Source organism: Emiliania huxleyi (assembly GCF_000372725.1).
Source record: "Emiliania huxleyi CCMP1516 unplaced genomic scaffold EMIHUscaffold_291, whole genome shotgun sequence".
Taxonomy (NCBI): Eukaryota; Haptophyta; order Isochrysidales; family Noelaerhabdaceae; genus Emiliania; species Emiliania huxleyi.
The window spans coordinates 71,643-96,562 of NW_005199844.1; the positions used below are offsets into that span (position 1 = coordinate 71,643).

General features: G+C 66.0%; 7 protein-coding genes across 7 annotated transcripts; 3 read left to right on the plus strand and 4 right to left on the minus strand.

The window, feature by feature from the left end:
- Positions 1–3,447: 3,447 nt before the first annotated feature.
- Positions 3,448–4,065, minus strand: EMIHUDRAFT_239576 (hypothetical protein; the record flags this gene model as incomplete). The annotated part of the gene is made up of 1 exon (XM_005775858.1): positions 3,448–4,065. The coding sequence occupies one exon, from the start codon at positions 4,063–4,065 to the stop codon at positions 3,448–3,450; it is 618 nt and encodes a 205-aa protein (XP_005775915.1).
- Positions 4,066–4,819: 754 nt separating this feature from the next.
- On the minus strand, positions 4,820–5,545 carry EMIHUDRAFT_54219 (hypothetical protein; the record flags this gene model as incomplete). The annotated part of the gene is made up of 1 exon (XM_005775859.1): positions 4,820–5,545. A coding segment is annotated over one exon (726 nt), but the record flags the coding sequence as incomplete, so codon positions are not given.
- A 3,522-nt stretch (positions 5,546–9,067) lies between these two features.
- On the plus strand, positions 9,068–9,424 carry EMIHUDRAFT_239578 (hypothetical protein; the record flags this gene model as incomplete). The annotated part of the gene is made up of 1 exon (XM_005775860.1): positions 9,068–9,424. The coding sequence occupies one exon, from the start codon at positions 9,068–9,070 to the stop codon at positions 9,422–9,424; it is 357 nt and encodes a 118-aa protein (XP_005775917.1).
- Positions 9,425–11,491: 2,067 nt separating this feature from the next.
- Positions 11,492–13,985, plus strand: EMIHUDRAFT_458001 (hypothetical protein). The gene is made up of 8 exons (XM_005775861.1): positions 11,492–11,750; positions 11,835–12,021; positions 12,202–12,267; positions 12,403–12,489; positions 12,628–12,648; positions 12,896–13,310; positions 13,355–13,635; positions 13,672–13,985. Exons 1-8 carry the CDS (start codon positions 11,497–11,499, stop codon positions 13,753–13,755), a joined length of 1,395 nt encoding a protein of 464 aa, XP_005775918.1. The 5' UTR covers positions 11,492–11,496; the 3' UTR covers positions 13,756–13,985.
- A 5,346-nt stretch (positions 13,986–19,331) lies between these two features.
- On the minus strand, positions 19,332–20,558 carry EMIHUDRAFT_239583 (hypothetical protein; the record flags this gene model as incomplete). Its single annotated transcript, XM_005775862.1, has 6 exons — positions 19,332–19,421; positions 19,561–19,654; positions 19,903–19,973; positions 20,046–20,150; positions 20,244–20,364; positions 20,440–20,558. The coding sequence occupies 6 exons, from the start codon at positions 20,556–20,558 to the stop codon at positions 19,332–19,334; spliced, it is 600 nt and encodes a 199-aa protein (XP_005775919.1).
- Positions 20,559–21,413: 855 nt separating this feature from the next.
- On the minus strand, positions 21,414–22,431 carry EMIHUDRAFT_239584 (hypothetical protein; the record flags this gene model as incomplete). The annotated part of the gene is made up of 4 exons (XM_005775863.1): positions 21,414–21,494; positions 21,571–21,726; positions 21,867–21,901; positions 21,990–22,431. 4 exons carry the CDS (start codon positions 22,429–22,431, stop codon positions 21,414–21,416), a joined length of 714 nt encoding a protein of 237 aa, XP_005775920.1.
- A 679-nt stretch (positions 22,432–23,110) lies between these two features.
- Positions 23,111–24,243, plus strand: EMIHUDRAFT_239585 (hypothetical protein; the record flags this gene model as incomplete). The annotated part of the gene is made up of 2 exons (XM_005775864.1): positions 23,111–23,140; positions 23,227–24,243. 2 exons carry the CDS (start codon positions 23,111–23,113, stop codon positions 24,241–24,243), a joined length of 1,047 nt encoding a protein of 348 aa, XP_005775921.1.
- Between the last annotated feature and the right edge of the window lie 677 nt (positions 24,244–24,920).

Consider the following 24,920-nt stretch of genomic DNA (forward strand, 5'->3'; position numbering starts at 1 on the left):
GATTCGGGAGAGGGATGCGGCGAGGGGTGCGAGGAGGGGCGGAAGAGGGCGGGGGAGTCCTTCAGGGGGGACGTGCGCAGCGGAGAGCTGGACACCGGCGAGGTGGACGAGGGCGGCGGAGGCGCCAAGGCGGGGAGGGGGGCGAGGGCGAGGCCGGCGGCGAAGCGGACGCGCGCGTGGACGCGGAAGGCAACGCCGTGCCGCAGCACGTCCACGTCCTCCAGCCGACCAAGCGCCGCCGCCACCGCCGCCGCCAGCTGGCCCGACGGCTTCTGTAGCCGCCGCCAGCCGAGTGTGCCAACCACAGGAGACGCCGCTGACCCGCGGCCGCCTCCGCCGCTGCCGCCGCCGCCGCAGTCACCGCCGAGGAGCAACGGAGGGGCCGCCGCCCTGTCGCCGCAAAGGGAGAGGCGCTCCATCGCCGGGCTCGTGAGCGAACTCTGCTGCGGGTGAAGGGCAGGACTTGGCCCCGAACTCGGGTCCGCTCTGAAGGTGGCGGCTGACACGGACGCCGATGCGCGCGGCGACTGGCCAGGCGTGACCCACGAGGTGCGTGCGCGCTTCAGGTTTGGAGAGGCCTGATTGCCAGGCGAGCTGCGCATGTATGCGGGCGAGGGTAAGCGCGCCGAGCGCTTCAGACCCTGAGATCGGCCATCGAAGATCGAACTTTGTGGGCGATGAAAAGAATTCAATGCCTCACTCAAGTTTATCGGCGATCGATGAAAAGAATTTTTACTGCTCAAGCCCTCTCACAGTTTGATTTTGGAAATTTGAATCGGCGAGAGACTGCCATACCGCGTTGGTGTCCAGTCCGAGCCTGACTGTCTTCTCTCTTCTGTTGTTCATCTTTCTACATACATACATACTGCGAAGAGAGATAGGAAGAGGCGGACGCCCAAGGGTGGGCGACGGCTAGCGCATCAACACCCCTAGTCTCCTTAAGATCCCTGTGTGGTGGCGGCGTGCCGTACGCCGAAGAATGCTCTCCGACCTGGCGAGTAGAGACCACGCCTGCTACTCACAGCACAAGCCCTCGCCGGGGGCTCGAGCATGCGCAGTCCTTTTTCCAGACGGATCCCCCCCCTGTGAAAAAGTGAGGCGTGGTCTCAACTCGCCAGCTCTCCGACGCCACGAGCGAAACCTTTCCTTCGAAGCTCAGCGACGTAGCCGGAATAGGGCAGCCCTAGAGAGCACCTTGAGGCCATTCAGTAGAGCCCGTACTATATAGTCGAGCGAGAGTTCGCTCGCCGGCTGGCGCAGTGCTGCTCTGACCGCTCCGCCGGGCCGCCTCCAAGCCGCCGCCGCGGAGACGTGCACATAGGCAAGTTTGTATTTTCATTATGAACTTCAAAATAGTATTGGCTAAAGTATAATCCTACTCATCACAACTCGCCCGCAGGAACACTCCCACACTATTGGGTCATCGTGTAGCAACAACGACGCATGGGCTGCAAGACGCGCGGGCAGCCCGGCCAACCGCAACCCTTCTCCCACAAGACCGGCCACGGCTACGTCAAGGCGCAAACCCCTTTGACAACACTCGACACGCTCGACACGCTCGACACGCTCGACACGCTCGACACCACTCCTCGACACCTCGACACGGACAAGCATGGTATCAGCCTCGACAGGCCTCGACAGGCCTCGACGACAGGCCTCGACAGGCCTCGACAGGCCTCGACAGGCCTCGACAGGCCTCGACAGGCCTCGACAGGCCTCAACACCTCCATCCCTCGACAGCAGCTCGGCACCCTCGAGACGCGCACATCGCTTCCAGGGAGGGGGGCGCACTTCTACTCACACCACATGCTAGGGGGGGTCCGAACCCCCCCCAGAGGCCTCTGTGTTCGTGCGTCGCCCATCTCTCCTAGATGAGACTGCTCTATCTATTTGTTTATGGGAGCCGCCTATGCGCGGACGGCCGGACGGTGCGGAATTCCGGTTCACGGTGCGGCACTTAGCTCCATGCACTCGATCGCCCCCGCCGCAGGCAAGCTCATTGACTATCTGCTCTGCGATGGCCGTCCCGCGTCCGTGTCCGGCTCCGGGGAGGGGCGCCGGGGTGCTTCATCCTAGAACTTCTTGCATCTTTTGGCGTTTGGCCTGTGTGAGTGTGTGGGGCTGTGCCGTGAGACGCAAGCCCCGATGAAAAGAATTTAAAGAAGAAATCTCTCTCACAGCAGACAGGCTCGACACAGGTGCGAACTGGCGCGTGCTGGTACTATCACAGGCACACCACCGGAGCCGCCTAAGCGACTCCGTTAAGAACGGCAATGCACTTAGCTCCGTGCACAATGCCGCTGTCCCCGCACGCTAGCTCGATGAAAAGAATTCACTTTGCGTTGCTCCGACGCCGAAGTTTGAATCGGCGAGAGACTGCGAAGAGAGATAGGAAGAGGCGGACGCCCAAGGGTGGGCGACGGCTAGCGCATCAACACCCCTAGTCTCCTTAAAATCCCTGTGTGGTGACGGCGTGCCGTCCTCCCATCCCTCCCTTGTGTTGTCTGTACTTGGAGCACTTGGAGTGCAGTCAGTAACCTCACATCCAGGGCCGGGGAGCTGAGAAGCGCACCCAGCGGGCCGGATGATCGGGATCGGGCTACGGGCTAGAGAGCCCTGACCCCTAGCTAGGGGGGGTGCGCGTTCGCAGGGAAAGGGCCGTAAAGTAAACACGGGTCTCCGAGGGTTGGCTCCGCGCTCCGGGTTTCCCCTAGCAGCAGACCGCCCCCTCTACTCGGAGCTATAATGAACACCAGACATGCACACGACACGCACTCTCAGACGACGTCACCGCTCAGGGCCCCTTCGCTCAAGGTCCTCATCCTCACTCCGGAGGAGGCTCCCCTCTCTGGAGCTGGGGCGATGCATGCTTTGGAAGCTTGGGCCACAGCGACCAGCTGAACCACCTGCTGCCCAAGAAGATAGAAGCGTTGGCTGGCCAGCGCGTCGTCGCTGTGTCGGCTGGGCTGCACCACAACCTCGCCCTTACTGCCGACGGCACCGTCTGGAGCTGCAGCTGGGGCGGTGGCTACTTGTACTTCGGCCTGCGTGTCGCGTGTGGGTGTGCGTGTGCCAGACAGGGACGAGGGAGTTTCCTCGCGCACCCTCAGTCGTTTCCTCTCCTGTCAGTGTATTTTTGGGTTGGTCGGCGCCCAATAAAACGAAACGACTTCCTGGGCAACAGCTCCAACTCCAATTCGTCACCGGCCACGGGGGGGGTAAGGGACACGCACACGTTGTGTTGCCGTGTGTTGCCGTGCCACCTGCCTCTCTCACTCGCATGCTCCTCTCCCCACACAAGCTAGAGTCTCCGCACCAGCTGCCCTCCACACGTCACACGTCTCTATCGCTACTCCCTCGCGCTGGGGCCAGCGTTTGTGGCATATATGGGCGTGGGCCCACAGGCAGGGCTGGCGCGGCGAACGTGTTACTCGAGGCCGCAGAACGTCAGACGATCGGCCCCGCGCCCGCGTCGATCCAGACCGGGGCAGCTACCAGAAGCAGCGCCAGCGGGAGGAGGATCAGGCAGGGGAGGCCCATGCCCACCTGGAACACCGGCGAGCCGGTGCCCACCCTGCTCGCCGTGTCCGCCATGGTTGCGGTGCCCCGCCGGGCCGCAGTGCCACGCCGACCAACAACCGTCTGCATCACCGGGACGCCGTGCCTCCGCAGGAGAGCGTAGCTCGCTCCAGCTAGCCTGAACCCTTTGGCCTCCTCCAGCCGGATCGCAGCCGCCTCCGCCTCCGCCTTGAGCTCCTCGTAAAAGACGGGACAGCCCTCTCCCTTCAGGCAGGCGCGGTACTCCTCCTCCTCCCGCAGTTTGGTGGCGCTCGCCGCCTCCCTCGCCGCCTCCAGCTCGGTGCCCCAGTGGAACGAGAGCACGACGGGGGCCAGAGAAGCAAAGCAGCCGAGCGCCGGCCGCGGGTCAAAGTGAGGCTCAAAGCTGAGGCCGTCGCGTGCGGCTGCGCCCAAGGCGTCGACCGCGCACTGGTCGAGCGGGATGAGGGCGGTCGGTGGGTTGGATCGAGTGGCAAGGCCAACGGCAAGCAGAGCTCGAGCAACCATGCCTGATGAGAACGTGATGGCCGCACCTCATTGACACCGCCCTAAAAGAGAAAAAGTATCAGCCAGCATTAAAGAACACTCGTACACAAATTTACCCCTCGATCGCCCCGATCGCCTCCGTCACCACGGCCACTAGCCGCGACGCCTCCCCCTCGCTGCGCGGCCCGTCCCTCCTCCACCTCGCCGCGTCGTGGTGCCTCGCCGCGTTCGCCCAGATGCGCAGCGAGTGCAGCTGGCTCCGTAGCTCGGTCGGCAAGCCGCACTCGCGGTGCCAGTAGTTGATGCGCTCCTCGAAGCCGTCGGGCGCCGCCGCAGAGCGCGAGGCGTAGACGGCGTCGAGGCGCGGCATCAGCGTGTTGAAGGCGAGCAGCATGTTGCCCTGGATGCGCGCCTGCGCGTCGCCGCCCGTGCGCATGCCGCGCACCTGCACCGAGAGCGGCGAAGGCTCGTACCCGGTGGTGCGGGCGGCTGCCGCAGCGGCCTCGTCTCCAAAGGCCGGCGCAGCTTCTTCCACCCCCGCCCCGCCCTGCGCGCCAGACAGCAGCGCCCGGAGCGTCGACAGCGCCTCGGGCAGCGTGGGCCGCTTGCGCAAGCTGTGGTGGCAGAGGCTCTTCTGCCCGTCCCCCGCCTGCGCGAGGTCCTTTACTGCGCGCGCCGCGTCGACTGGCCAGCCCGCAGCCACGTCGGCGAGCTTCACCGCGTCGATGTCGGTCCAGTCCTCCTCGAACTCGTCCTCGCACCGGTCGGTGAGCTGCACCTCGGAGCGGCTGGTGAGGCAGACGAGGAGGGTGATGCCGATGGCGTAGCCGTCCGTCTTGCTCGAGTACTCGCCGCCCTTGGTAATGGAGGGGCAGAGGTAGCCCGTGGACATGTAGAGGGCGGTCGAGCGGCAGCGGACAGACGCGTCGGGACGCTGGTCCTTGGCGAAGCCCGTGTCGGCGAGCACGGCGGTCAGCTTCTCGTCGAGCAGGATGTTGTCCGGCTTGACGTCGCGGTGCACGATGCCCTTCGAGTGGAGGTAGACGAGCGCCTCGGTCGCCTCGCACGCGACACGCACGCGCTGCCGCCACGTCAGCGGCCTCGGCGGCTCCACCATCCCCAGCCGCCGGAGCTGCGCAGCGCGGTCGGGATCCGAGATACGCAGCCGCGCCTCGAGCGAGCCGCCGCGCATCAGCGGCGAGAGGAGGCAGACGCCGTCGGGTGAGAGGCAGTAGCCGAGCAGCGGCAGCAAGTGCGGGTGGCTCACCGCCTTGAGCAGCTTCACCTCGAGCTCCGCCCGCGACAAGCCGCCCGACTGGCCCGACTTTGCCCGCTTGACGACGAGCGGCAAGTGGCGCAGCTGCGGAGGCGCGGCGAGGGAGAGGTGGAGGTTGGCCGACGCCTCGTAGACGCGGCTGAAGCCGCCGCTGCCAATCAGCTTGCCCTCTGCAAACCCGTCCGTCGCCGCGGTGAGGTCCGACAGGGCTATCTCGACGGGCCGAGCAACAGCCTCTTCCGCCGCGGCCGGCGCGGAGGCGACAGACAGAGTTTCCAGCTTCGACTCCGCCGCGCTCACCTCCTCGGCCAAGGCAGGCAGCGCGCCCACGTGCGGCCTGGCGGCAGCGATGCCCGCTCGGAGCGCGGAGGGGCTGTCTGCGGTGTCGAGCGACTTGAGCGCGCCCATCGCCGCGCCATGCGCCTTGCGCAGCCGCTGGCTGTCCCGCCTCCGCGCCTCCTTGAGCTTGTCGCGCGCGCGCTTCGCCGCCGCCAGCACGGCCGGGCTTGCGAGGCCGCTGCACGCCTCCAGCGCACTGGCTAATCTCTCGTACGAGCCAGCGGCCACGGCCTGCTGCAGCGCCTCGTCCGCCGCAGCAATGGCGGCTGCGTCGGCGGGCGGAGGAGATGGGGCTGACGGTGGGGCTGGCGGCGGCAGAGCGGCGGTGGCGCTGGGGCCAGGTGCCACATTGTCTGCCTTACCGCCGCCGCTCTTCTTCTTCTTCTTCTTGCCCTTCTTGCTCTCCCTGGCGCGCTCCTCCTTCTCCGCCTCCTCCTCCGCCAGCAGCGCCTCGGCATGCCGCGCCGCCTCCGCCTCTGCCGCCGCTCTCTCCGCCTCCCTCGCCTCCGCCGCCTCCGCCTCCGCCGCCGCCGCATGCTCCTCGATGACGTGCACGCACTCGGCGCAGCCCTCCTCCTTGGCCAGCTGCAGCGCCGTCTTGCCGCTCGCACTGCGCGCCGCCGTGTCTGCGCCCGTCCACAGCAAGCGCCGCACGACGGCGGTGTGGTTGAAGTAGGCGGCGAGCATCAGCGCGGTGCAGCCGTCGCTGTTCTGCAGGTTGAGCTCCGCGCGGTGCTTCAGCAGCAGCTCGACCTCCCGCTCGTTGCCGAAGCTGGCGGCGTGCATCAGCGCGGTGAAGCCGTTGCCGTTCTGCGTGTTGATCTCCGCGCCGCGCCGTATCAGCAAGTCGACCACCCGCTTTTGGCTGCTGCGGGCGGCGAGCATCAGCGCGGTCCAGCCTTTGCTGTCCTGCTGGTTGATCTCCGCGCCGTGCTTCAGCAGCATGTCGACCACCCGCTCGTGGCCGTTGGCGGCGGCGAGCATCAGCAGCGTGATGCCGCTCGCCTCGCCTTTCTCGTACGTCGCGTCGGCCCGCCCGCCGCCGTCAAGCCACTCCAGCACCGCCGCCTCCTCGCCTCGCTCAGCAGCTGTCACGACCGCATCGGGGGCTGCCACGCCACCGCTCGGCGCCCGCCCCGCCGCCACCGCTGGAGATAGCGTCTTCGCAACTCTCGATCCAGCCGAGGGAGCGCCGCCGGAGGAAGCGCCGCCTGCGCCTGCGCCGCCGGCTGCCGTCGCCGTGGGCCGTCCTGCCACCACCTCCTCCTTGACGTGCTGCCTGAAGGCCTCGGCGCACTCGGCGTGGCCCTCCTGCTTGGCAACCTGCAGCGCCGTCTTGCCGCTCACATTGCGCGCCGCCGTATCCGCGCCCGCCCGCAGCAAGCGCCGCACGACGGCGGGGTGGTTGAAGAGGGCGGCGATCATCAGCGCGGTGTCGCCCTCGCTGTTCTGCAGGTTGATCTCTGCGCCGTGCTTCAGCAGCAGCTCGACCACCCGCTCGTGGCCGAAGCTGGCGGCGTGCATCAGCGCGGTGCCGCCGTTGCTGTTCTGCAGGTTGATCCCCGCGCCGCGCTGAAGCAGCAAGTCGACCACCCGCTCGTGGCCGTGGCTGGCGGCGGCCATCAGCGCAGTGTCGCCGTTGCTGCTCTGCAGGTTGATCTCCGCGCTGCGCTGCAGCAGCAACTCGACCACCCGCTCATGGCCTGCCTGGGCGGCGATTATCAGCGCGGTGAAGCCGTTGCTGTCCTTTAGGTTGATCCCCGCGCCGTGCTGCAGGAGCAAGTCGACCACCCGCTCGTGGCCATAGAAGGCGGCGCCCATCAGCAGCGTGAGGCCGCTAGTCTCGCCTCTCTCGTGCGTCGCGTTGACCCGCCCGCCACCGTCAAGCCACTCCAGCACCGCCTCCTCCTCGCCTCGCTCCGCCGCTGCCACAACCGCGTCGGGGGCTGCCGCGGCACCGCCTGACACCGGCTCCGCCGCCGCCAGCGACAGATTACCCGGCCGCACTCGCACACTCTCGCCGCCGCCCTCGAGCGCCACAGCGTACCGCCCGCCCTCGAAGCTCCGCGCCACGCCCCACCGCCCGTTCAGCTCGGGGCGGGAGGAGAGCCCGCCGAGCACGACGCGCTGGCCGAGCAGCGGCGCGTCCTCGGCTGCCGCTGCCGCGCCCGAGGAAGCGCCGTGCGCCCCTACTCGGCCCTCCGTAGCCGCCGCCGCTGCCTCAGACAAGATCTTGACGCACGCGGCGTGGCCCTTCTCCTTGGCCAGCTGCAGCGCCGTCTTGCCGAGTGAACTACGCGCCGCCGTGTCTGCGCCCGCCTGCAGCAAGCGCCGCACGACGGCGGGGTAGTTCAAGAGGGCAGCGATCATCAGCGCGGTGTAGCCGCCGCTATCCTGCAGGTTGACCTCCGCCCCGTGCCAAATCAGCAAGTCGACCACCCGCGCGTGGCCTTGGTGGCCGGCGTGCATCAGCGCGGTGACGCCTTTGCTGTTCTGCAGGTTGAGCTCCGCGCGGTGCTTCAGCAGCAGCTCGACCTCCCGCTCGTTGCCGAAGCTGGCGGCGTGCATCAGCGCGGTGAAGCCGTTGCCGTTCTGCGTGTTGATCTCCGCGCCGCGCCGTATCAGCAAGTCGACCACCCGCTTTTGGCCGCTGCGGGCGGCGAGCATCAGCGCGGTCCAGCCTTTGCTGTCCTGCTGGTTGATCTCCGCGCCGCGCTGCAGCAGCAACTCGACCATCCGCTCGTGGCCATTGCCGGCGGCGGCCATCAGCGCGGTGATGCCGATGCTGCTCTGCAGGTTGACCTCAGCGCCGTGCTTCAGCAACAACTCGACCACCCGCTCGTGGCCGTTGCAAGCGGCGCCCATCAGCAGCGTGACGCCGCTCGAATCGTCTCTCTCGTACGTCGCGTCGGCCCGCCCGCCGCCGTCAAGCCACGCCAGCACCGCCTCCTCCTCGCCTCGCTCAGCCGCTGCCACAACCGCGTCGGGGGCTGCCGCAGCACCGCCTGACACTGGCTCCGCCGCTGCCGGCGACAGATTGTCCGGCCGCACCCGCACGCTCTCGCCGCCGCCGTCGAGCACTACAGCGTACCGCCCGCCCTCGAAGCTCCGTGCCTCACCCCGCTGCCCGTTCAGCTCGGGGCGGGCCGAGAGCCCGCCGAGCACGACGCGCTGGCCGAGGAGCGGCGCGTCCACAGCTGCCGCTGCTGCGCCCAACGAAGCGCCGTCCGCCCCTGCCATGCAGCCCCGCCGGGGCCCGGCTCAGACAAGATCTTGACGCACGCACGGCGCGGGGTTTTTTTCCTCTTGGAACGGTGGACTCGCAAACGTCGTACAACTGTACGGTCGGGGTGGGGCAACACCAAATTGGCTCGCGTCGGCGGGCTCGTCAGCATCCTCGTGGCCAGCATGATTTCTTTGTTCAAAGCCACCCCCCTGGCACCTGTCTACAGCTGGCACCCTCCGACAATGGGCTGTGTGCTCACTCTCGTCTCCCTCTTCGCGCTTCTCGTGGGCGTGGACTGCTTGACTGCGCTCGCCGGACCAAAGCTGCACTTGACCGCGCGGCTGGCCGGTGGCACTTCCACGCGCGTCCCGCACGGTGCGACCGCACAGTTTGGCGGCAACAAGAAGCAGGCGCCGCAGAGGTTCACATTTGACGGCCGGCCGCCTCGTGACGGCCCGCAACCTCCTTCGCCGGTCCTGTTCGTTGCTGTGCCGGTCGGGCTCTTCTGCGCCTTCATCTTTTGGGCGCTGGCGGCATAGGGAGAGTCCGTCTTCGCTCTATCTCGTGCATCAGCGATCAGGCTCGCAGACACGTGCCATGGCGTCAAGGGGGCAGAGAGGGACGAGAGAGACAGAGAGGACCGCCGTACTTTTCTACTTACATAGGAGACATTACGATGTTCGATGACGCATGACGATGACCCGTCGTCCTGAGGGTGCGGAGGCCGTCACACCTTTTGAGGGTCCTGGACCCGTCCCTTAGCGCTAGCCCATGCCGGGTGTGTGAATGTATCATCAGTGTCGCTCAGCGCCATTCTCCGTGTTTGCCAATTTGGCTGGGGCGGACCGTGCGACCGTGGCCGCTCAAAGCCTCAAACCGAAATGCCCGCGCAGGTCGGCGTGTCGGCGAGACCGTCGTGCAGCAGCCGTGCACGTTGACGACGGCGAGATCGGCTTCCGAGAGATGCCGAAGGGCCCGGCGCGCCATTGCATCCTCTTCGCCGCCCTTGCGCCGGTACACGGCCTCATCAAACTGCCGCGTCGATTCTTGTTGTTGCGCACGCCGCGACGCAGTGGCAGGACCACCGACGAACCTGCCCACCTGTGGGCAAGACGCCCCCGAGGGCGGCGAGAGGCGCCATCAGCCGGGCCTCCAGCTGCGCGGCGGACAGTAGGGTCCTGAAAGCGCAGCAGCACCTTTGGCGTGGCCACAGATGAGTGTGCGTAAGCTCCCGGGCCGCCGACCCGTGTGGCACACGTACTCTGCTCTCTGGTCGGAACCTGCCGCCTCCCGTGTCGGGGCCTGAGCCGTTGGGGCGTGCCTCGGTCCACGGAGAGCGGGTGCAAATGCTCAGACTGATCGCTGCATGCATGCCATGCCGCACCGGAGCGCGCCCGCTCTCGCGTCTCGCCAATCTCGCAGCAATTAATTCGTGCCACCTCGCGGTCGTTTCTCGGCGTTCTCCTTTCCTTCCTGCCTGCCGCTTCATCCCCTGACGACTCATCGCTCTCTTCGGCTTCGTTCTGCCACGACGCCGACACCAAGGTAGTTAGGTAGGTATGTATGTATGTAGAAAGATGAACAACAGTCAGGCTCGGACTGGACACCAACGCGGTATGGGTGGACGCGGGACAGATGATGACGACACGCACGAACGACACAGAGACACAAACAAGCTCACAAGACACACAGCCAGCTGGCTGCCACACACCCTGAGTTGGCGTACACATAACTCAAGGCCGCGCCCCCCCCCTGTCGCCCCCCCCAGCCAAGTTGCCGAAGGAACAAACAAGAGCACAACAACACAACAGACGACAGGGGCGAGCGCGTGAGGCTGGAGCAGTCTTGCTCGTCCTCTAGCAATCTCCGCCGACCGCGAGGCCGGACTAGACCGTGTGGGGTCATGTGAGGTGTCTCTGGTCACTCTCCTCAGGGGCTAGCCGCCAGCCGCTAGCCCTATCTCGCACTCACTGGCGGTGACAATGCGTATGCGAGTAGAGGCGCGTGAGCTGATTCTTGATCGCATGCCATTGGCATATAACTTGGCTTGGCGTGCGACCTCAGCGCGCCCGCCGTCAGCTCGACGGTGCGCGCATGTCAGCGAGAGGTATGCCGGTAGAGCGATCCCGGTCTTGTCGAACGCGAGCCCCACGCCACGGTTGCCAGCCGTGCCTTCGCGAGAGTCGCCCTCGAGCCGCGTCCCGTCGGCACTACCCTTGAGTGCGTGTTGCCTTGGTTGGTTGGCGACACCGACTCGTCGAGGGCAGTCCGGCCGTCGGGAGCCTGTCGCGCGCCGGCGACGAATGCGGCGCGTGTGTGTGCGTTCGAAGCGACGATGGCACGACCACCGCCCTGCTTCCTGACCGGGCAAGGAGGGGCCTACTCCCGTTCCGCGAGGAACAGGAGGTCTCCCCCCCCTCCCCCGGCCTGAGCAGCGACGCGTGGACGGCAGCCCCTTCGAGGTTGGCAGGCGAGAGTCTACGCGGGGCTCACGAGCCGAGTCTCAGCCACACGCCCCTCGCGCCTGTACTCCCCAAGTCAAGGTGAAAAGATCTTATCAGCCTCGTAGGTACTCGAGGCAGGAAGTTTTTCTACTCCATGTGTCCGCAACATGCCCGGCGCAAACATCCGCGTCTTGCTCGTGGTCAGCCTGGCAGGGCTGGCCTCGGCCGACGAGAGCGCGGTCGTCACCACGGCGGGCGGCGCGAACGTAAGCGTCTCGCTCGTCCACGCCACCTCCACGCCTGCGCTGCCCGGCGGCGCGCTCGTCCTCGCCGCGGCCGCGGCGGCTTGCTCTGCGCCTGCACCGTCTGAGCTGCCGCCGGCGAGCGCGGGCGCCTTCGCGCTGGTGATGCGGCGCGGCGAGTGTTCGTTCGACGACAAGATGGCGCTCGCCGCCGCCGCCGGCGCCGCCGTCCTCGTCGTCGCCGACACACTCTCGTACAACAGCTCGGCGGCCGGCACTCCGCCCGCGCTGATGGAGCTGTCCGACCCTTGCTCAGTGGACTGCGCGGAAGGGGAGGTGGTGCTCAACGCGTCGCGCCTCGACGCCCTCTCGCGCCAAGACGTCCTCAACGGCCTGGTCGCCGCTTGCGGCTCGCGCTGTGCCGCCGGTGTCTGCGGGCTCGCGGGCGGAGTCCCCCCTCTCCCCGGCGCTCGGCGGGCTTGCTGCGCGGAGGACGCGCGGCTGGACATGGGCATCACGCTGCCGCACCCGCTCCCCGCCGCCTTCCTCGCCCCCGCGGCGGCGCACACCCTGCTCTCCGCCGCCACCGCCGAGCCCATCGCCGCGGGCGCGGTGATCCGCTTTTCTCAGAGCGGCGGCGGAGGCGGCAGCAAGTGGGACGGCTCGGCCACGCAAATCCTGGCGATGGGCGTCACCGTCGCCGCGGCCGCCTCGTACCTCGCCGCCCGACACCAGCATGCCGCCGCCGCCGCCGCGGCGGCGGCGGCGGCCGCGGGCGGCGGAGAGGGCGGCGGCGCGGCGGCGGCGGCGGAGCTCGAGGAGTCGCTCGAGATGAACTCTTCGATGGCGATCGGGTTCCTGCTGGTTGCGAGCGGGATGCTGCTCTCGCTCTACCTGCTGCTGCAGGCGGGGTTCACCGTTGTCCTCCTCCTCATCGTCGCCCTCTTCACCCTCGCCTCGTCGCACGCGCTCGCCTCCCTCCTCGCCCCCGCCTCCGCCGCCCTCCTCCCCGCCCGGCTCAAGACGGCGACCGTGTCGCTCGGGCCGTGCGGCGAGGCCGAGCTGGCGACGCTGCTGGTGTGGCCCCTCTGCCTCGCGCTGGCGGGCACGTGGTTCCTCTGCCGCAGGGCGACGTGGGCGTGGGCTCTGCAGGCCGACCGACAAGAGGACCCTCCTGCCCCTCCGCTAGATCTCCCCTCTCATTGGCCACTTCTATACACACTCGAGGTGGCCTTGTCTCATGGAGGGAAGAGCTAGAATCCTCATCTCAGGAGGGAGGACCCCCCCCCGCCCGACCCGCGGGGACTCCCTCTCGCGCCTGCAGGACGTGCTTGGCGCCGCAGTCTGCGCCACGTTTGTGCGGACAGTGCAGCTGCCGTCGCTTGAGGTCGGGGTCCAGTTGCTCGGGCTCATGTTCCTGTACGACATCTTCATGGTCTTTCTCTCGCCGCTCTTCTTCCACAAGTCCGTCATGATGTCCGTCGCCACCGCCGGCCAGCCGAGCCACACCGTCCTCGCCGACGGGACGTGCGAGCGGTACGACGGCGAGCGGATGCCGATGCTGCTGATGATCCCGCGCGGCGACCCGTCGAGAGGAGACTACGCGATGCTCGGCCTCGGGGACATCGTCGTGCCCGGCCTCCTCCTCACCTTCGCCGCCCGCTGCGACCTCTCGCTGCGCGGCGCGGCCTCGCCCCTCGGCTACTGGGGCGCCGCGGCGGCCGGCTACCTGTCGACATGTCCAGGACGCGTCCCGGACATGTCCGCGACATGTGCCCCGTAGGCGCCGCGTCGGCCGGCTACCTCGCCGGCCTTTCGTGCGCGCTCGCCGCCAACATGTACCACCTCACCATCAACGGCGTGCAGGGCCAGCCCGCCCTGCTCTACCTCGTTCCGCTCACCATCGGCCCCGTCTCGCTCCTCGCCTACTTGCGCGGCGAGTTGCCGCGCCTCTGGTCGGGCGAGGCGCTGCTGCCGGCGACGCAGCGCAGCTTGCGCCCCGTCGGCGCTGCGGGCGGCGCCGCGGACGAGGCGCGCTCTCGTCGCAGCGGGTGGCGAGGCTCGGTGGCGTCCTCGCTTCACGCCGCAGCGCTGTGATAGGCGCTCGTCTCGCAGCAGCTGTGCGGTTTCGCCGCCGCGCCGGCGCCGCTGGAGGGGTCGTCCCATTACAAGCCGCTGCCGTGACCTCGAGAGCCGCGAACGCGGGGGTGGCGCGCCGGTCGGGCGCGGGCGGACCGCGGCCGCGGCGCGCGCTCTTTGGGCGCGCGTTCGGTGTGTGAGAGTGTGAGTGGGGGCGGCGGTTGGGGCAATCGCTTACATGTCGGGCGAGAGGAGGGGAGGACTGGGGGAGGCTACTTGGCTGAGAGTTATTCGAGGTTTTGCGTTATGTGTTTTAGTATCTGAGAGACTGTCTGACTAGTTGCAAAAAGTCTGTGGTGCAAAACCCGCCCAAAACTACCAAAATCGCTGTCACGGCCAGCTCGGCACTATCTACTCAAAAAAAGTGACGTAGAGCACCCACTTTTTAAGCGTTCGCCGCATACACAAGGTCCGCCTGCGTGCGGCGCCAGCTTCTCAGGGCCGTAGCGCGAAAAACGACGGAGGAGATGCATCCTAGCTGTCGCCGCCGAAGGCGACTCGACGCCGCTGAGATCGGAGATCAAGCTCTGACAGGTCACACGTCGCTCCTTTGACGCCGACGTGACTCACCCGTGCAGAGCGCATCAGGACACGGTCTCGACGCGCTCGGTACGACGCCTGCGACCCGTCTCGGGTCAGGTGGCACGACGCTCATCGCGCCTGCCAGCGCTGCCGTGCAGGTTGCCACGACAAGGTTGAGCACGCTTCTATACGCTCGCCCAGCCTTCCTTTCCATCCCATTAGGCAGCCTGGGAACGGTGGCGGTCAGAGGCAAAGCCTGCGAGGGGTGGTGGAACCACATGTCACGGCCACCGCCGGCTCGACGCGACGATAGCCTCCGGAGGCTGACTTTGAGGCACCATCATCGGACGATGTCGACGAGTTGGGTCGCTCTCGCGGTATCCAGGTAGCCCCCCATACTAGTATCACCAGCCATGGCCTCAGGGAGCGCGGGCGAGGGCGCTGGGAGCAACACGGACAAAAAAACATCAAAAGTGGTCATTGTGACACCACCCGTATTTGCAACTAGTCGTCTGACCCTGATGGTCTCGTAGAGCTCTGTCTTCTCTGGGAACACCGTCATCACTGACTGTCCTCTGAGCTCTCTCGTGTCTCGCGAGCGACGAGGGACGCACGTGAATCGTGATCTCTGATCTCGATTCTCGTGCTTCAAAAAAAAGAGAACCCGCGCATCCCATTATTTGTGCTCACGTCCTCACACATCTCACATGGCTCGACTCTGCGCGGCGTGACCGCACACGCTTAGGGCTAGGGCGCTTAGGCTCGCTTGCCTGAGAGTTGCCTCTCTTGGGCTGCGAGCACGACTGCAGCTGCTTCACGCAGCGACGCAGCCCTCGGGACAGGTCGAGACGGAGGCGAAGAGGAGGGCGCGTCCGCCCACCGATGCAGAGGAGCGTGAGCGGGATGGAGAGGGAAAACGCAGACGACGTCAACGCCCCATATCCTCCACGTGGAGCCCGCTCCTCTACTCGGTTCCGAAGTCGTCGTCCAGTCGTCCACGTGAAGGTGCGGCGTCTTGTTGTCGGCGGGGCGAGACCAGAAGGCCAGCCCGGACTGGACACCCCCAGTCGTCGGAGAGGTGCGCATTGACGGGTCGCCTTCGCCGAAGACGAACCCGTTGCGGTAGCGGTGGATGTCGTCGTCCACGTTGTAGGTGCCGTCTTGGAGCAGCTCCTGCGAGAGGGTGTCGAAGGCGAAGTTCACGTACGGGTTGCCAGACGAGTCGACGGGCCGCAGGTGATTGTCCGAGTAGGTGCGAAGGTGGACGCCTTGTGGATCATAGAACGACACGTCGAGGGAGAGGACAGGTGCTCCTCCCTCACGATGCCGTTCGGCGGGACGTCGGCCTGGTTGTAGCTGAACTGGCCCTTGACGATGAAGCCAGCGAACTGGCCACGCCAGAAGAAGTCGAACGTCTCTGTCGTCGTGACGACGTTGGCTCCGACGGCCGAGGCGAGAAGTAGTAGGCGAAGGCGCATCGGTGGTGTTGTTAGCGTGTGAGCACACAAAAACAAGAAAAACTCGGCGCATTCATTTGGCGCGCCGTGGGGCTCCTGCCCGTGTCCGGGTGTGGAGATGCGAGGGTCGCCCCCCCTTGCCCCACCACTTTGTGTGTGTGGAGAAATTTACCTTACCTTACCTTACCTTGGCGCGAGCAGCGTGGCCCACAAGAACAGCCGCTGTGGCTGGGTCACGCTTTCACAATTTGTCCCCGTGAGGGAGCGTCTCCCATGTATGCCGCAACACCAGCCGTCAGTGAGAGAGCGAGAAACCACGAGACAGGGGAAGATGCAAAACACACTTCACTCTTCAGGCGACAGGCGCCTTCAATGGAAGGTTCCTTTACATGCAAACGTACAGTCGGGGGTCGGAGGCACGTGGAGGAAGGCTCACGTGCCACCACCTGACCCCCCCGCAGTCCACCGCTGCACAACTGCCCTCGCTGTTATCGTCTCTCCCTCTGCCGCCCCATCGCCAGAAGCTTCACGGGTTGGGAGGTGGAGCGCGAAAGCACACACCGGAAACCCTGACCTGCTCGGTGCAGTAAAAACTGGCCGCACCCTTGTTGGTCGAAAGCTTCACGAGGGCGTTGGCCAGGAGGAACTCGTCAGCCAATAATCTTTCCGCAATGGCGCGTGAAGCCGCACTCAGGTTCGTCTGTCCAGAGGACGCATGGCTCATCGTCGGGTTGTGGCTTCCACAGCTTGAGTTGTGCGCATGATGACCACGGCTACCGAGCCAAACGAGCAGCTCTCTCATATCTGCCTCGAGAGTCTCTGTGGCCACGGCAAATATGTCGCCGCGAGCAGCTCGTCTCTGCAGGGCGCAAGTGGTTCCAGCCCAGTAGAAGCAAAATCCCTTGTCAACATGGGCTAAGCTGAACGCGCAGGTCGTGCCTGTACACGCATGTGAGTTTCTTAGCCATGGTGCAGACAGCTGCGCTGCTGTGAGATCGCACTGATTGGCATGCGAAGGGCGGCGGTTGTTCAGCGTCGCATAGCGCTGCAGCAGCTCGTCAGCAGACGCCCAGCAGGCACTACGAGAGTCACTATGAGAGGCACTTTCTTCGACCCACATGTTGTAGGAGGAGATGAACCTGGCCACCGGATTGCGGACCGTGACCACGATCAAAGGGCTCCTGCTGGGATCAATCAGAATTGCTGCTGGTGGGGCAACGACGTGTACTTCATTGACCACGACACACTTGTGTCTCAGGAAGTCGTGTAAGCTTCCAGAGCCTGTCTTTCCTACACGCACGACCATAGGCGTACCCGCTGAATACTTTGTATGTAATTGAACCCCTGGCAATCCACGAAGTCCAGGCATAACTTTACTGCTCATATTGGTGGAGTTTGGTTCAGCGATTGACATGAGAACCCCATGTGCTTGAGATAGCGTGCACTCCTTGCTCACCCTGGGGCAAACTGATGGCGCGTGTTCCAGCAAATGGGACGGTCTAGCAAGTGTGACGCTGCCAAGTTTGTCCGCTTGCTCGTTTGTGCAAAAGGCCCTGAACACGCGCTTTGCGTCTGGCTTTGCGAGCAGGTAGCTCGCGTTGAGCGAGCAAAGCACAATCTTTTCAGTAAGAGGCTTCTCCAGCGAATGGAAGACTTGCGTTGCCGAGGTGCGCCAGCGCATCTCCATGCTCACCGCCCGGTTCTCCACCTGCGCCCAGTCTGTGCACGAGTACTCTGGGGCTTGTCCTTGTGTCCCCAGGCAGCCTGCAGAGGCAAGAGCAGATACCATGGCTCGAAAAGATTTGCCGCGCTCGCCAGCTTTAGGAAGGGAGCAGTTATCGCCACTAGCAGCCTTGTAGTATGCCCAGGCCACATTCCCGATGGGGTTCGGGTAGTCGGATCTCGAATTGCTCTCACCGGTCGAGGTGCCTGAGCGCCACTTTGACTCCTTGCAAAACGGCACGCGCATGATATCGCACGCCACAACGTCTGCCTGGTCAAAGCCCTTTTCTTTCGCGCCGGCCAGGTCAATGACCATCGTTTCGAACCCCTCATCCCGATAGGCCTTGACCACAACCGGCAGCTTCTCAGCCAGCGCGTCCACGGTCTGCGGCACAAATTCGTCAAACAGAAGCGAGGGAGGCTGCAGGTGCATCTCAACAGTTGGGCCACTCCCCTCCATATGCTGGTTGTATGTGCTGCGCGCCCAGCTCAAGAGTGGCGTGCGGTACACGATCACCGCTGACAGCCGCTGGTAGCCGGCTTCCTTGAACGCATGCGCAAGCAGCGGTGCGTAGGTCGGATTACCGAAAGCCTCCGCTCGCGGCTCTCGATGAAGCTGAGCGCCCAGCTCGTCGCCGCACACATGGCCGCGCATGGCGTCACGTACACGCACCTAGTGCTCGCTCGACCCGATGTCCTCTACGTTTCACCGCTCCTGTGGCGCCCCGACGACGCCGCCGAGGTGCACGTCCCCGACTGGAGCCACGACTTTTGCTCCGCAAGCAAGCAGTGCGCGTTTGCAGGCGTCAACGACCGCTTCGCCATCGGCCGGCTCCCCTCGCTGCTTCCGCTTGCGCTTGCGCGTCTCGACTGGATCTGGAAGCACGCCATCATGCGCAACTCGGAGCACCTGTGGTGCGAGCAGCTCGCGGCCGCAAACGTAACGGTCGGCCTGCTCCGCGGCCTGAGACTCGTCCGAGTGCGCGCCAACGGGCAGAACGAAAGCATGGACAGGGAGGCGCCCACGCCGATGGCGCCGCTGCGCTGCGCCAGGCTGCACGGGCTCAACCTCGCGCTCGGCAGGGACGGATGGGCCGCCGGGGGTTATGAGCGGTCGCTCCGATCGATGCTCGCGGCGCGGCCGTGGTGTGAGCGCTGTTTTTAGAGGCAGCCTTTAGGTGATGGCAGCTCGGCGCAGTGTCTGCGGCCCTCGGCAGCAGGCCCCACACACCGCTCACACACCCACACGCGCACTTGGCCTCGCACTTTTAAGCCGCATGTCTTTTAGACGTGGAGTGGTCGGGGGGGAGGTAAAGGTAAACTGTCGGGGGGGGAGCGGGGCAGGTTGCTCACCCTGGACTGGTGGTGCGCTGTCTCGTATTTTAGTCGTGGAGGCTGGGTCGAGGTAAAACGGAATTTCAAAGGTTGCCGCTAAGAGCCGCACGCCACGGGACGCGATGACCGATGCGAGCCGAGAGCGAGACACAGGCAGGGCTGCTCTTTTTAGTTTTTTCCGGCCGCGGGGGCGGCGGCGGCGGCGGCGGCGGCGGCGGCGGCGGCGGCGGCGGCGGCGGCGGCGGCGGCGGCGGCGGCGGCGGCGCGGCGGCGGCAGCGGCGCCTCGGGCTCGGGCCTCGGCCCGCGTTCCCGAGAGCGTGAAGGAGACACACACGTGTGCGAGATATATCGGATTCATATATCGCTTAAATAGGTGAATGCTATGATTTTTGCGCGAAAGTTCCCTCCTCGGCGGCGCAACACAGCCAGCAACACTCCACATGGACTCAAGCATCAAATTCAAAAGTTCCACGCAGCTACGCAGCTGCAAAAATGTAGATAGATCCAAGTCCGGCCTCCTCGTCCTCCGATTCCGCCGCCAACACGACCTCGCCACGCGCAAACCGACCCTTCCCCGCGGCGCATCACAACGGCGGCACATGCCCCACGCAGCAGCTGCCGTCGGGCTTCTTCCAGCGGGTGTTCCACCCCTCGCGGTCGCGCGGGTGGGTGACCTACGGCAAGCCAATCCGTAACGGTGAGTTTCGAACCCAGAAGGGTGGGGATCAGCAGGCTGCGCGCGGGGGTGGTGGGGTGGTGGTGGGGTGGTGGTGATGGTGGGGGTGGGGTGGGGGGGGGGGGGGGGGCGTTGACCGGGAACTCGCCCGGCGGAGCAAACGACTCGGAGGTTGAAAACGGCTTCTCGAACTTGCAAGCGTCGGGCTGCGCGCGGGGGTTGAGGTCGTGCCTAACGACGCAAAGAGGGGAGAGCTCCGAGCAACCTTGTCGAGCGCCCCCTCTCCGGAGGGTCCCCGCCGCGGGCGACGGCGGCGCCCGGCGAGGCAGCGAGGCTTGGAGCCGTTGTATGCGCCCCCCCAGCCCGGCGGCCCGAGCGTGGCGCCTACGCTCATCTCGGGCGCTCTCGGCTGCTCTCGGCTGCTCTCGGGGGCTCTCGGCGGCCCGGGCGTGGCGCCCGCGGGGATCGGGTGTATGCACGTGTCGTTGTCCTCTTTGAGGTAGAGGCGCGCCCAGCCCTGCGAGAGCGCATAGTGCCGCCACAGGTCGTCCTCGCAGTCGATCCGCACGGCGCCTGCTCAGCAGCGCCGGTGGCCGTGAGGAGGCGCCGCTCCGCAGCCCACTCCTCGCAGCCGGCAGTGCGCGGCGCCCGGCAGCGGCGCGACCTTGAAGGACTGCCGCGTCGAGTACTGCGTCAGCAGCTCCGCCACAAAGTCGGTCAGCGCCGGCTCGTTGAGCGCAGACATACGCGCGCGCCCCGCCGCCGCCACGGCGCGCGCGTACTCGTCATGCTCGCGCAGCCACTTGACGGCGGCGGGCACTTCGGCCGCCGTGTCGACCGCGTGGTAGTGCACGCCCGGCAGCAGGCCGTACTCGTAAAACTCCTTGTGGCGCATCCCCTCGCGGACGTACAGCACGACCGAGCCGCAGAGCAGCAGCGACCTGCTCGCACCGCGAGCCGTGAAGAGGCGCCGCTCACGCACCGCGCCGCGGGGTGGCCGCGAGGCAGGTCGGGACTTGAACTTGTTTGCGTAGCCGATCGACGCCGAGTTGAGCAGGTACTTGTAGCCGCACTGGTCCTCGAAGCGCATGAAGCACTTGTGCTGCTGGTAGCCGCCCGTCGCGTGCAGCCCCATCTCCTTGCACGTCTGCCGGATCTTGCCTGCTCGCGACACCGTGCCGAGGTCGCCGAGATGAGGAGCTGCACCTCGGCCGCACCTCGGCTGTGGATCGACAGGCTTGTCTCTCGCATCTCGGCAGGTGGTCTCCCCATCTCTCCCCATCTCTCCCCATATCTCCCCATCTCTCCCCATATCTCCCCATCTCGGCCGGTGGTCTCGGCGGCAGCTCGCCGTGATCGCCGATGAAGAGCTCGTTGACAAACACCTCGCGAGGCGCCTTCTCGGCCACCGCCGCGAGGCTCTTGCGGTGCACGGAGCCGACGTTGCCCGTGTGCATCGCTATCTCGAGCTTGTCCTCCCACCGCACCTGATCTCGCGGCTCGATCTCGGCTCGAGCTAGGCTCGATCTCGGCTCGATCTCGGCTCGATCTCGCGGCTCGATCTCGGCTCGATCTCGGGCAGTCTCGATGCGTGTCCCCCCCCCAGGCGCGCCTTGCCGCCCGCCTCGACTAGCTGCGGGTGGAGCACGGACCACGGCGGCGTGCGCAGCTTGTGCGGCTTGCGAGGAAAGTACCATGCAAAGTCGAGCCACGGCAAGTCCATCACACCGCGGCTGGTGGTGGAGGCGAAGATGGCCGGCGGGAGCGGCCCGCCCTTCTCGCCTGGCCAGGGAGGGTGGGCTCGGGTACCGTGGGGTAGGGGAGGGTGGGCTCGGGTGCCGTGGGGTGGGGGAGGGTGGGCTCGGGTACCGTGGGGTAGGGGAGGGTGGGCTCGGGTACCGTGGGGTAGGGGAGGGCAGACGCCTGGCCAGCGGCGGCACGTCTTGGCCCACGAGGAGCCCACGCCTGCCGGGACCCGACCGGTGGTGAGCTAGGCGTGGGTAGGGTGGAGCCGGAGGTAGGTCTGGCGGAGGCTCGTAGTAGCGATACTGACGTGCAGATCGTCCGTCGGCTCTGGGTGTGGGGGGGGGGGGGGGGCGAGAGAGCCTAAGAACCGATCTAGGAGCGACGCCGGGGAAGGCGGGCACTCGCGGCTCATCGTTGCCCGCGACCACGATGTCGACGTCGGGCAAGTCACGGTGGCGCCGCAGCGCCGCAAGGAGCGGCCAGACCCGCGCGGGCGCGTAGTGGCGGTCGAAGAAGATGGCGCGGTAGTCGGTGAGGTAGAGCGACCCCTTGTGCACCTGTGGGAGAGATGGGGAGATGTGGGGAGATAGAGGTAGAGCGAGCCCTTGTGCACCTGCTCACGAGACGCAGGGTGCGGAAGAGGCGTTGATTGTGGGAAGAGGAGGAGGAGGAGGAGGAGGAGGAGGAGGGGGAGAACAAGAAGAGCTGGGGAGAGCATCGAGCCCAGTGCGCCTGCAGACGCTGACAGTACATCGTCTTTTCTCGAAAGTGTCCAGGAAATGTCTCGGAAGTGTCTAGGCAGTGGCCTGCAGACGCTGACAGTACATCGTCCCGTTGTCGTTGCACGCGGCGACGGCGGTGTCGAGCTGCTCCTTCCGGATGGAGCCCCACGGACGCAGCGCCTCCGACGCGATCGCGCGCCAGTCCCAGGAACGCTGCGCCTTGAGAAGCAGAGACGCTGGCAGGCCATCCTCTGCTGTCCCAGAGCCGGTGCCGGTGCCAGTTGCGCTGTCTCCACTGGCGGGTTTCGTGGCAACAGGCGAAGGCGGTGGGCAGACGGACACGTTTTCCCGCACCTCGGCCGCCCTCAGCAGCCGGTGCATGCGCTTGAGGCGAGCCTTGATCCGATGGTCGCGGGCGGAAGCAAGGCTGGCAAGCTCTCGCGCGGCGGCGAGCTCCCGCCGTTGCGCGAAGATGCGAAGCTGGCTGAGGCAGAGGAGCGCGACGAGCGCGACGATGGCGCAGCAGGAGCCGGAGATCATGGGGTCGCGTGATCGGGGCCGGTCCCAGGTCGGAGCACGGACCGATGGACCGACAGCAAACAGCGCGAACTCGACTGCCTGGAAAATGAAGAAAACCTGGTGCCCAAGTATCCGGGCCACGGCTACTACCTACCGACCTACGGCGTGCGGCCTAGAATCAGCACACGCACTTCTGCTTGCGAACACTCATCCAATGAATTATCGGCACGGTGGAGTGCTGGGGGGGGCGACAGGGAGGATGTGGCCTTGAGTTATGTGTGCGCCAACTCCAGGGTGTGTGGCAGCCCGCTGGCTGTGTGTCTTGTGAGCTTGTTTGTGTCTGTGTGTCGCTCTTGCGTGTCGTCATCATCTGTCCAGCGTCCACCCATACCGCGTTGGTGTCCAGTCCGAGCCTGGCTGTTCTTCACCTTACTACATACATACATACTGGTGTGTGTCGATCCCTGTGTGGTGGCGGCGTGCCGTCCTCCCATCCCTCCCGCGTGTGTGTTTTCTGCGCCTTGTCTGTCGTGTGAATCGTGCGTGTGCGAGAGCCTTTGGTTGCGAAATTCTTTCTTTCTTTTGGTGTGTGTCGTCGTGGTTTCGTTTCCTCAAGAAAACTCACTCAGTCACAGACCCGTGTTATGGCCCTGCGACCGCGCACCCCCCAGGGCTAGAGGGCTCTTTTGCCCGCAACCCGATGCCAATCCGCAATCGTCCGGCCCGCTGGGTGCGCTTCTCAGCTCCCCGGCCCTGGGCGTGCGGTTACTGACTGCACTCCAAGTGCTCCAAGTTTAACCAGGAGAGTGTGCCCAGGCGGTGGCGACAGCTCTCGACACGTGGGCCATCAACCACAAGCGCATTCACTTCGAGGACGTCTCCGAGGCGTGCTGGGAGGAATGGGAGGCGGCAGGGCGGCAGGGCGCCGCGTGTGGTAACGCCGAGCTCTTTCTGACCACCGACCGCCTGCACGAGGGAGGGCTTTTCGAGGAGAGGTATGCCGCGATCGTGCAGAGGGGCAGAGCGGGCCATATGCCGACGGTGCTCACGTCGGGGACAACGCTGCAGCAGCGGAACGGCATTGGGCGGTCTGAGGTGGTGCTCAGCTCACAGCTATGCTGGTACCTGGACGCCGCCTTCTGCCACCGCTTCCACGCGAGCGACGGCGGCGAGTGGTCCGAGCTGACAACCATGCACGTTGTGGTGGTTTCAGTGTGCAGCCTGAGCAGCATCGTCCTCGGCTGCCTGTGCTGCCTGTGCCTGCTGCCTATCTGCACGGCCACGGCGTCGCGCCGAGACGACGAGCCCCTCTCCCGGCCTCCAGTGGGTTCGACGCGCTGCGACGCGGCCCTCCGCGCCTTTGCGCGACTGCCACTCATCAGCCTTCTCGTCGCCATCTACTGCCTCGCCGCGGCGCCCGTCTTTTACGTCTTTGTCTTTCTGCCCTGCTGGGACTGCTACGATTTTACAGCCACAGTCGCACACGAGGCGGGCCATATCCTCGGCTTTGACCATCCCGACGAGTTCCCGCGCCTCAACTTGCGCGCCAAGGCGAGCGTGCATCTCGGGGCGCCCGAGACATGCCACAGGCCTCTCACACCCGCAAACATCGAGCTCGAAGCGCCGCTGAAAGGTGCAGCCGGCTCCATCATGCTCTCAATGACACAGCACAGAGCGCGCACATGCCTGAGCGAGGACGACCTCCAAGGCCTCAACTTTCTGTACCCATCATGCGACGACCCGCTCGGCCGCGGAAACGCGCTGCAGGCGCCGCGCCCGATACCCTTGCCTCTCCTTTCCACTCCCGTGACCTCCTTTCCGCGTCTTACCTGATGTGCAGGAGCCCCTCTGCCCGCCCGGCCGACCCGCGTCTGGCTACCTCCGCTTTTTCGTCTCTACCGGCCTGCCCTTTGTCTCCCTCCTCCTGATCCTCTCCGCCTTGCAGTGCTGTGTCGTCGCCTACATGCGGCGGCGCTCGAGAAACGCGGCCAGCCGAGAGTGGAATGGACTGTGGAGCGAGGTGGCGGCTCTGCGCTCTTATTTCAGCTCCATCCCCCTGGGCATCTCCCTACACCAGCGACGCACCCCGCATGCCCACGGGGAGAGGGTCCGAGCAGACGAAAGAACCGACGATGGGGGCGACCTCGCCGCCCTCGAGATCGCACTCGCGCAGTCACGAATGTCTGCCGAAACCCCACCGAGGTGCAGCCGAGAGTCATCCTCGGAGATGGTTGCCCTCGAGCAGACGCGCATCGCGACGGCCGCGCGGCGGCGGGCGGAGGCATCGCCGCCGCGTACTCGGCCCGCGAGCGACTTGGAGCAGCCCGCACGGCAGGACGCAGCGGCCCGATTTTGTTCCGTTGAAGTAGCCGACGCCGAGACCGCGGCGCAATACCTCGGGGCGTTTGGGGGCGACACGGAGGTCGCCCTTGATCGACGTGCCCTCGACGCCTACTTGCCGCCTCCGACAGCAACCTTGGGGTTGGGCGGTGATGGACAGGCTGCGTCAC

Excerpts from the sequence above, each read along its gene's own strand:
- EMIHUDRAFT_458001 (XM_005775861.1), top strand. The coding sequence starts at position 11,497 with ATGCCCGGCGCAAACATCCGCGTCTTGCTCGTGGTCAGCCTGGCAGGG. Across the intron at positions 12,649-12,895 it reads CCGAGCTGGCGACGCTGCTG|GACGTGCTTGGCGCCGCAGT; the intron begins GTGTGGCCCCTC and ends TCGCGCCTGCAG. Across the intron at positions 13,636-13,671 it reads GCAGCGGGTGGCGAGGCTCG|GCGCTCGTCTCGCAGCAGCT; the intron begins GTGGCGTCCTCG and ends GCGCTGTGATAG.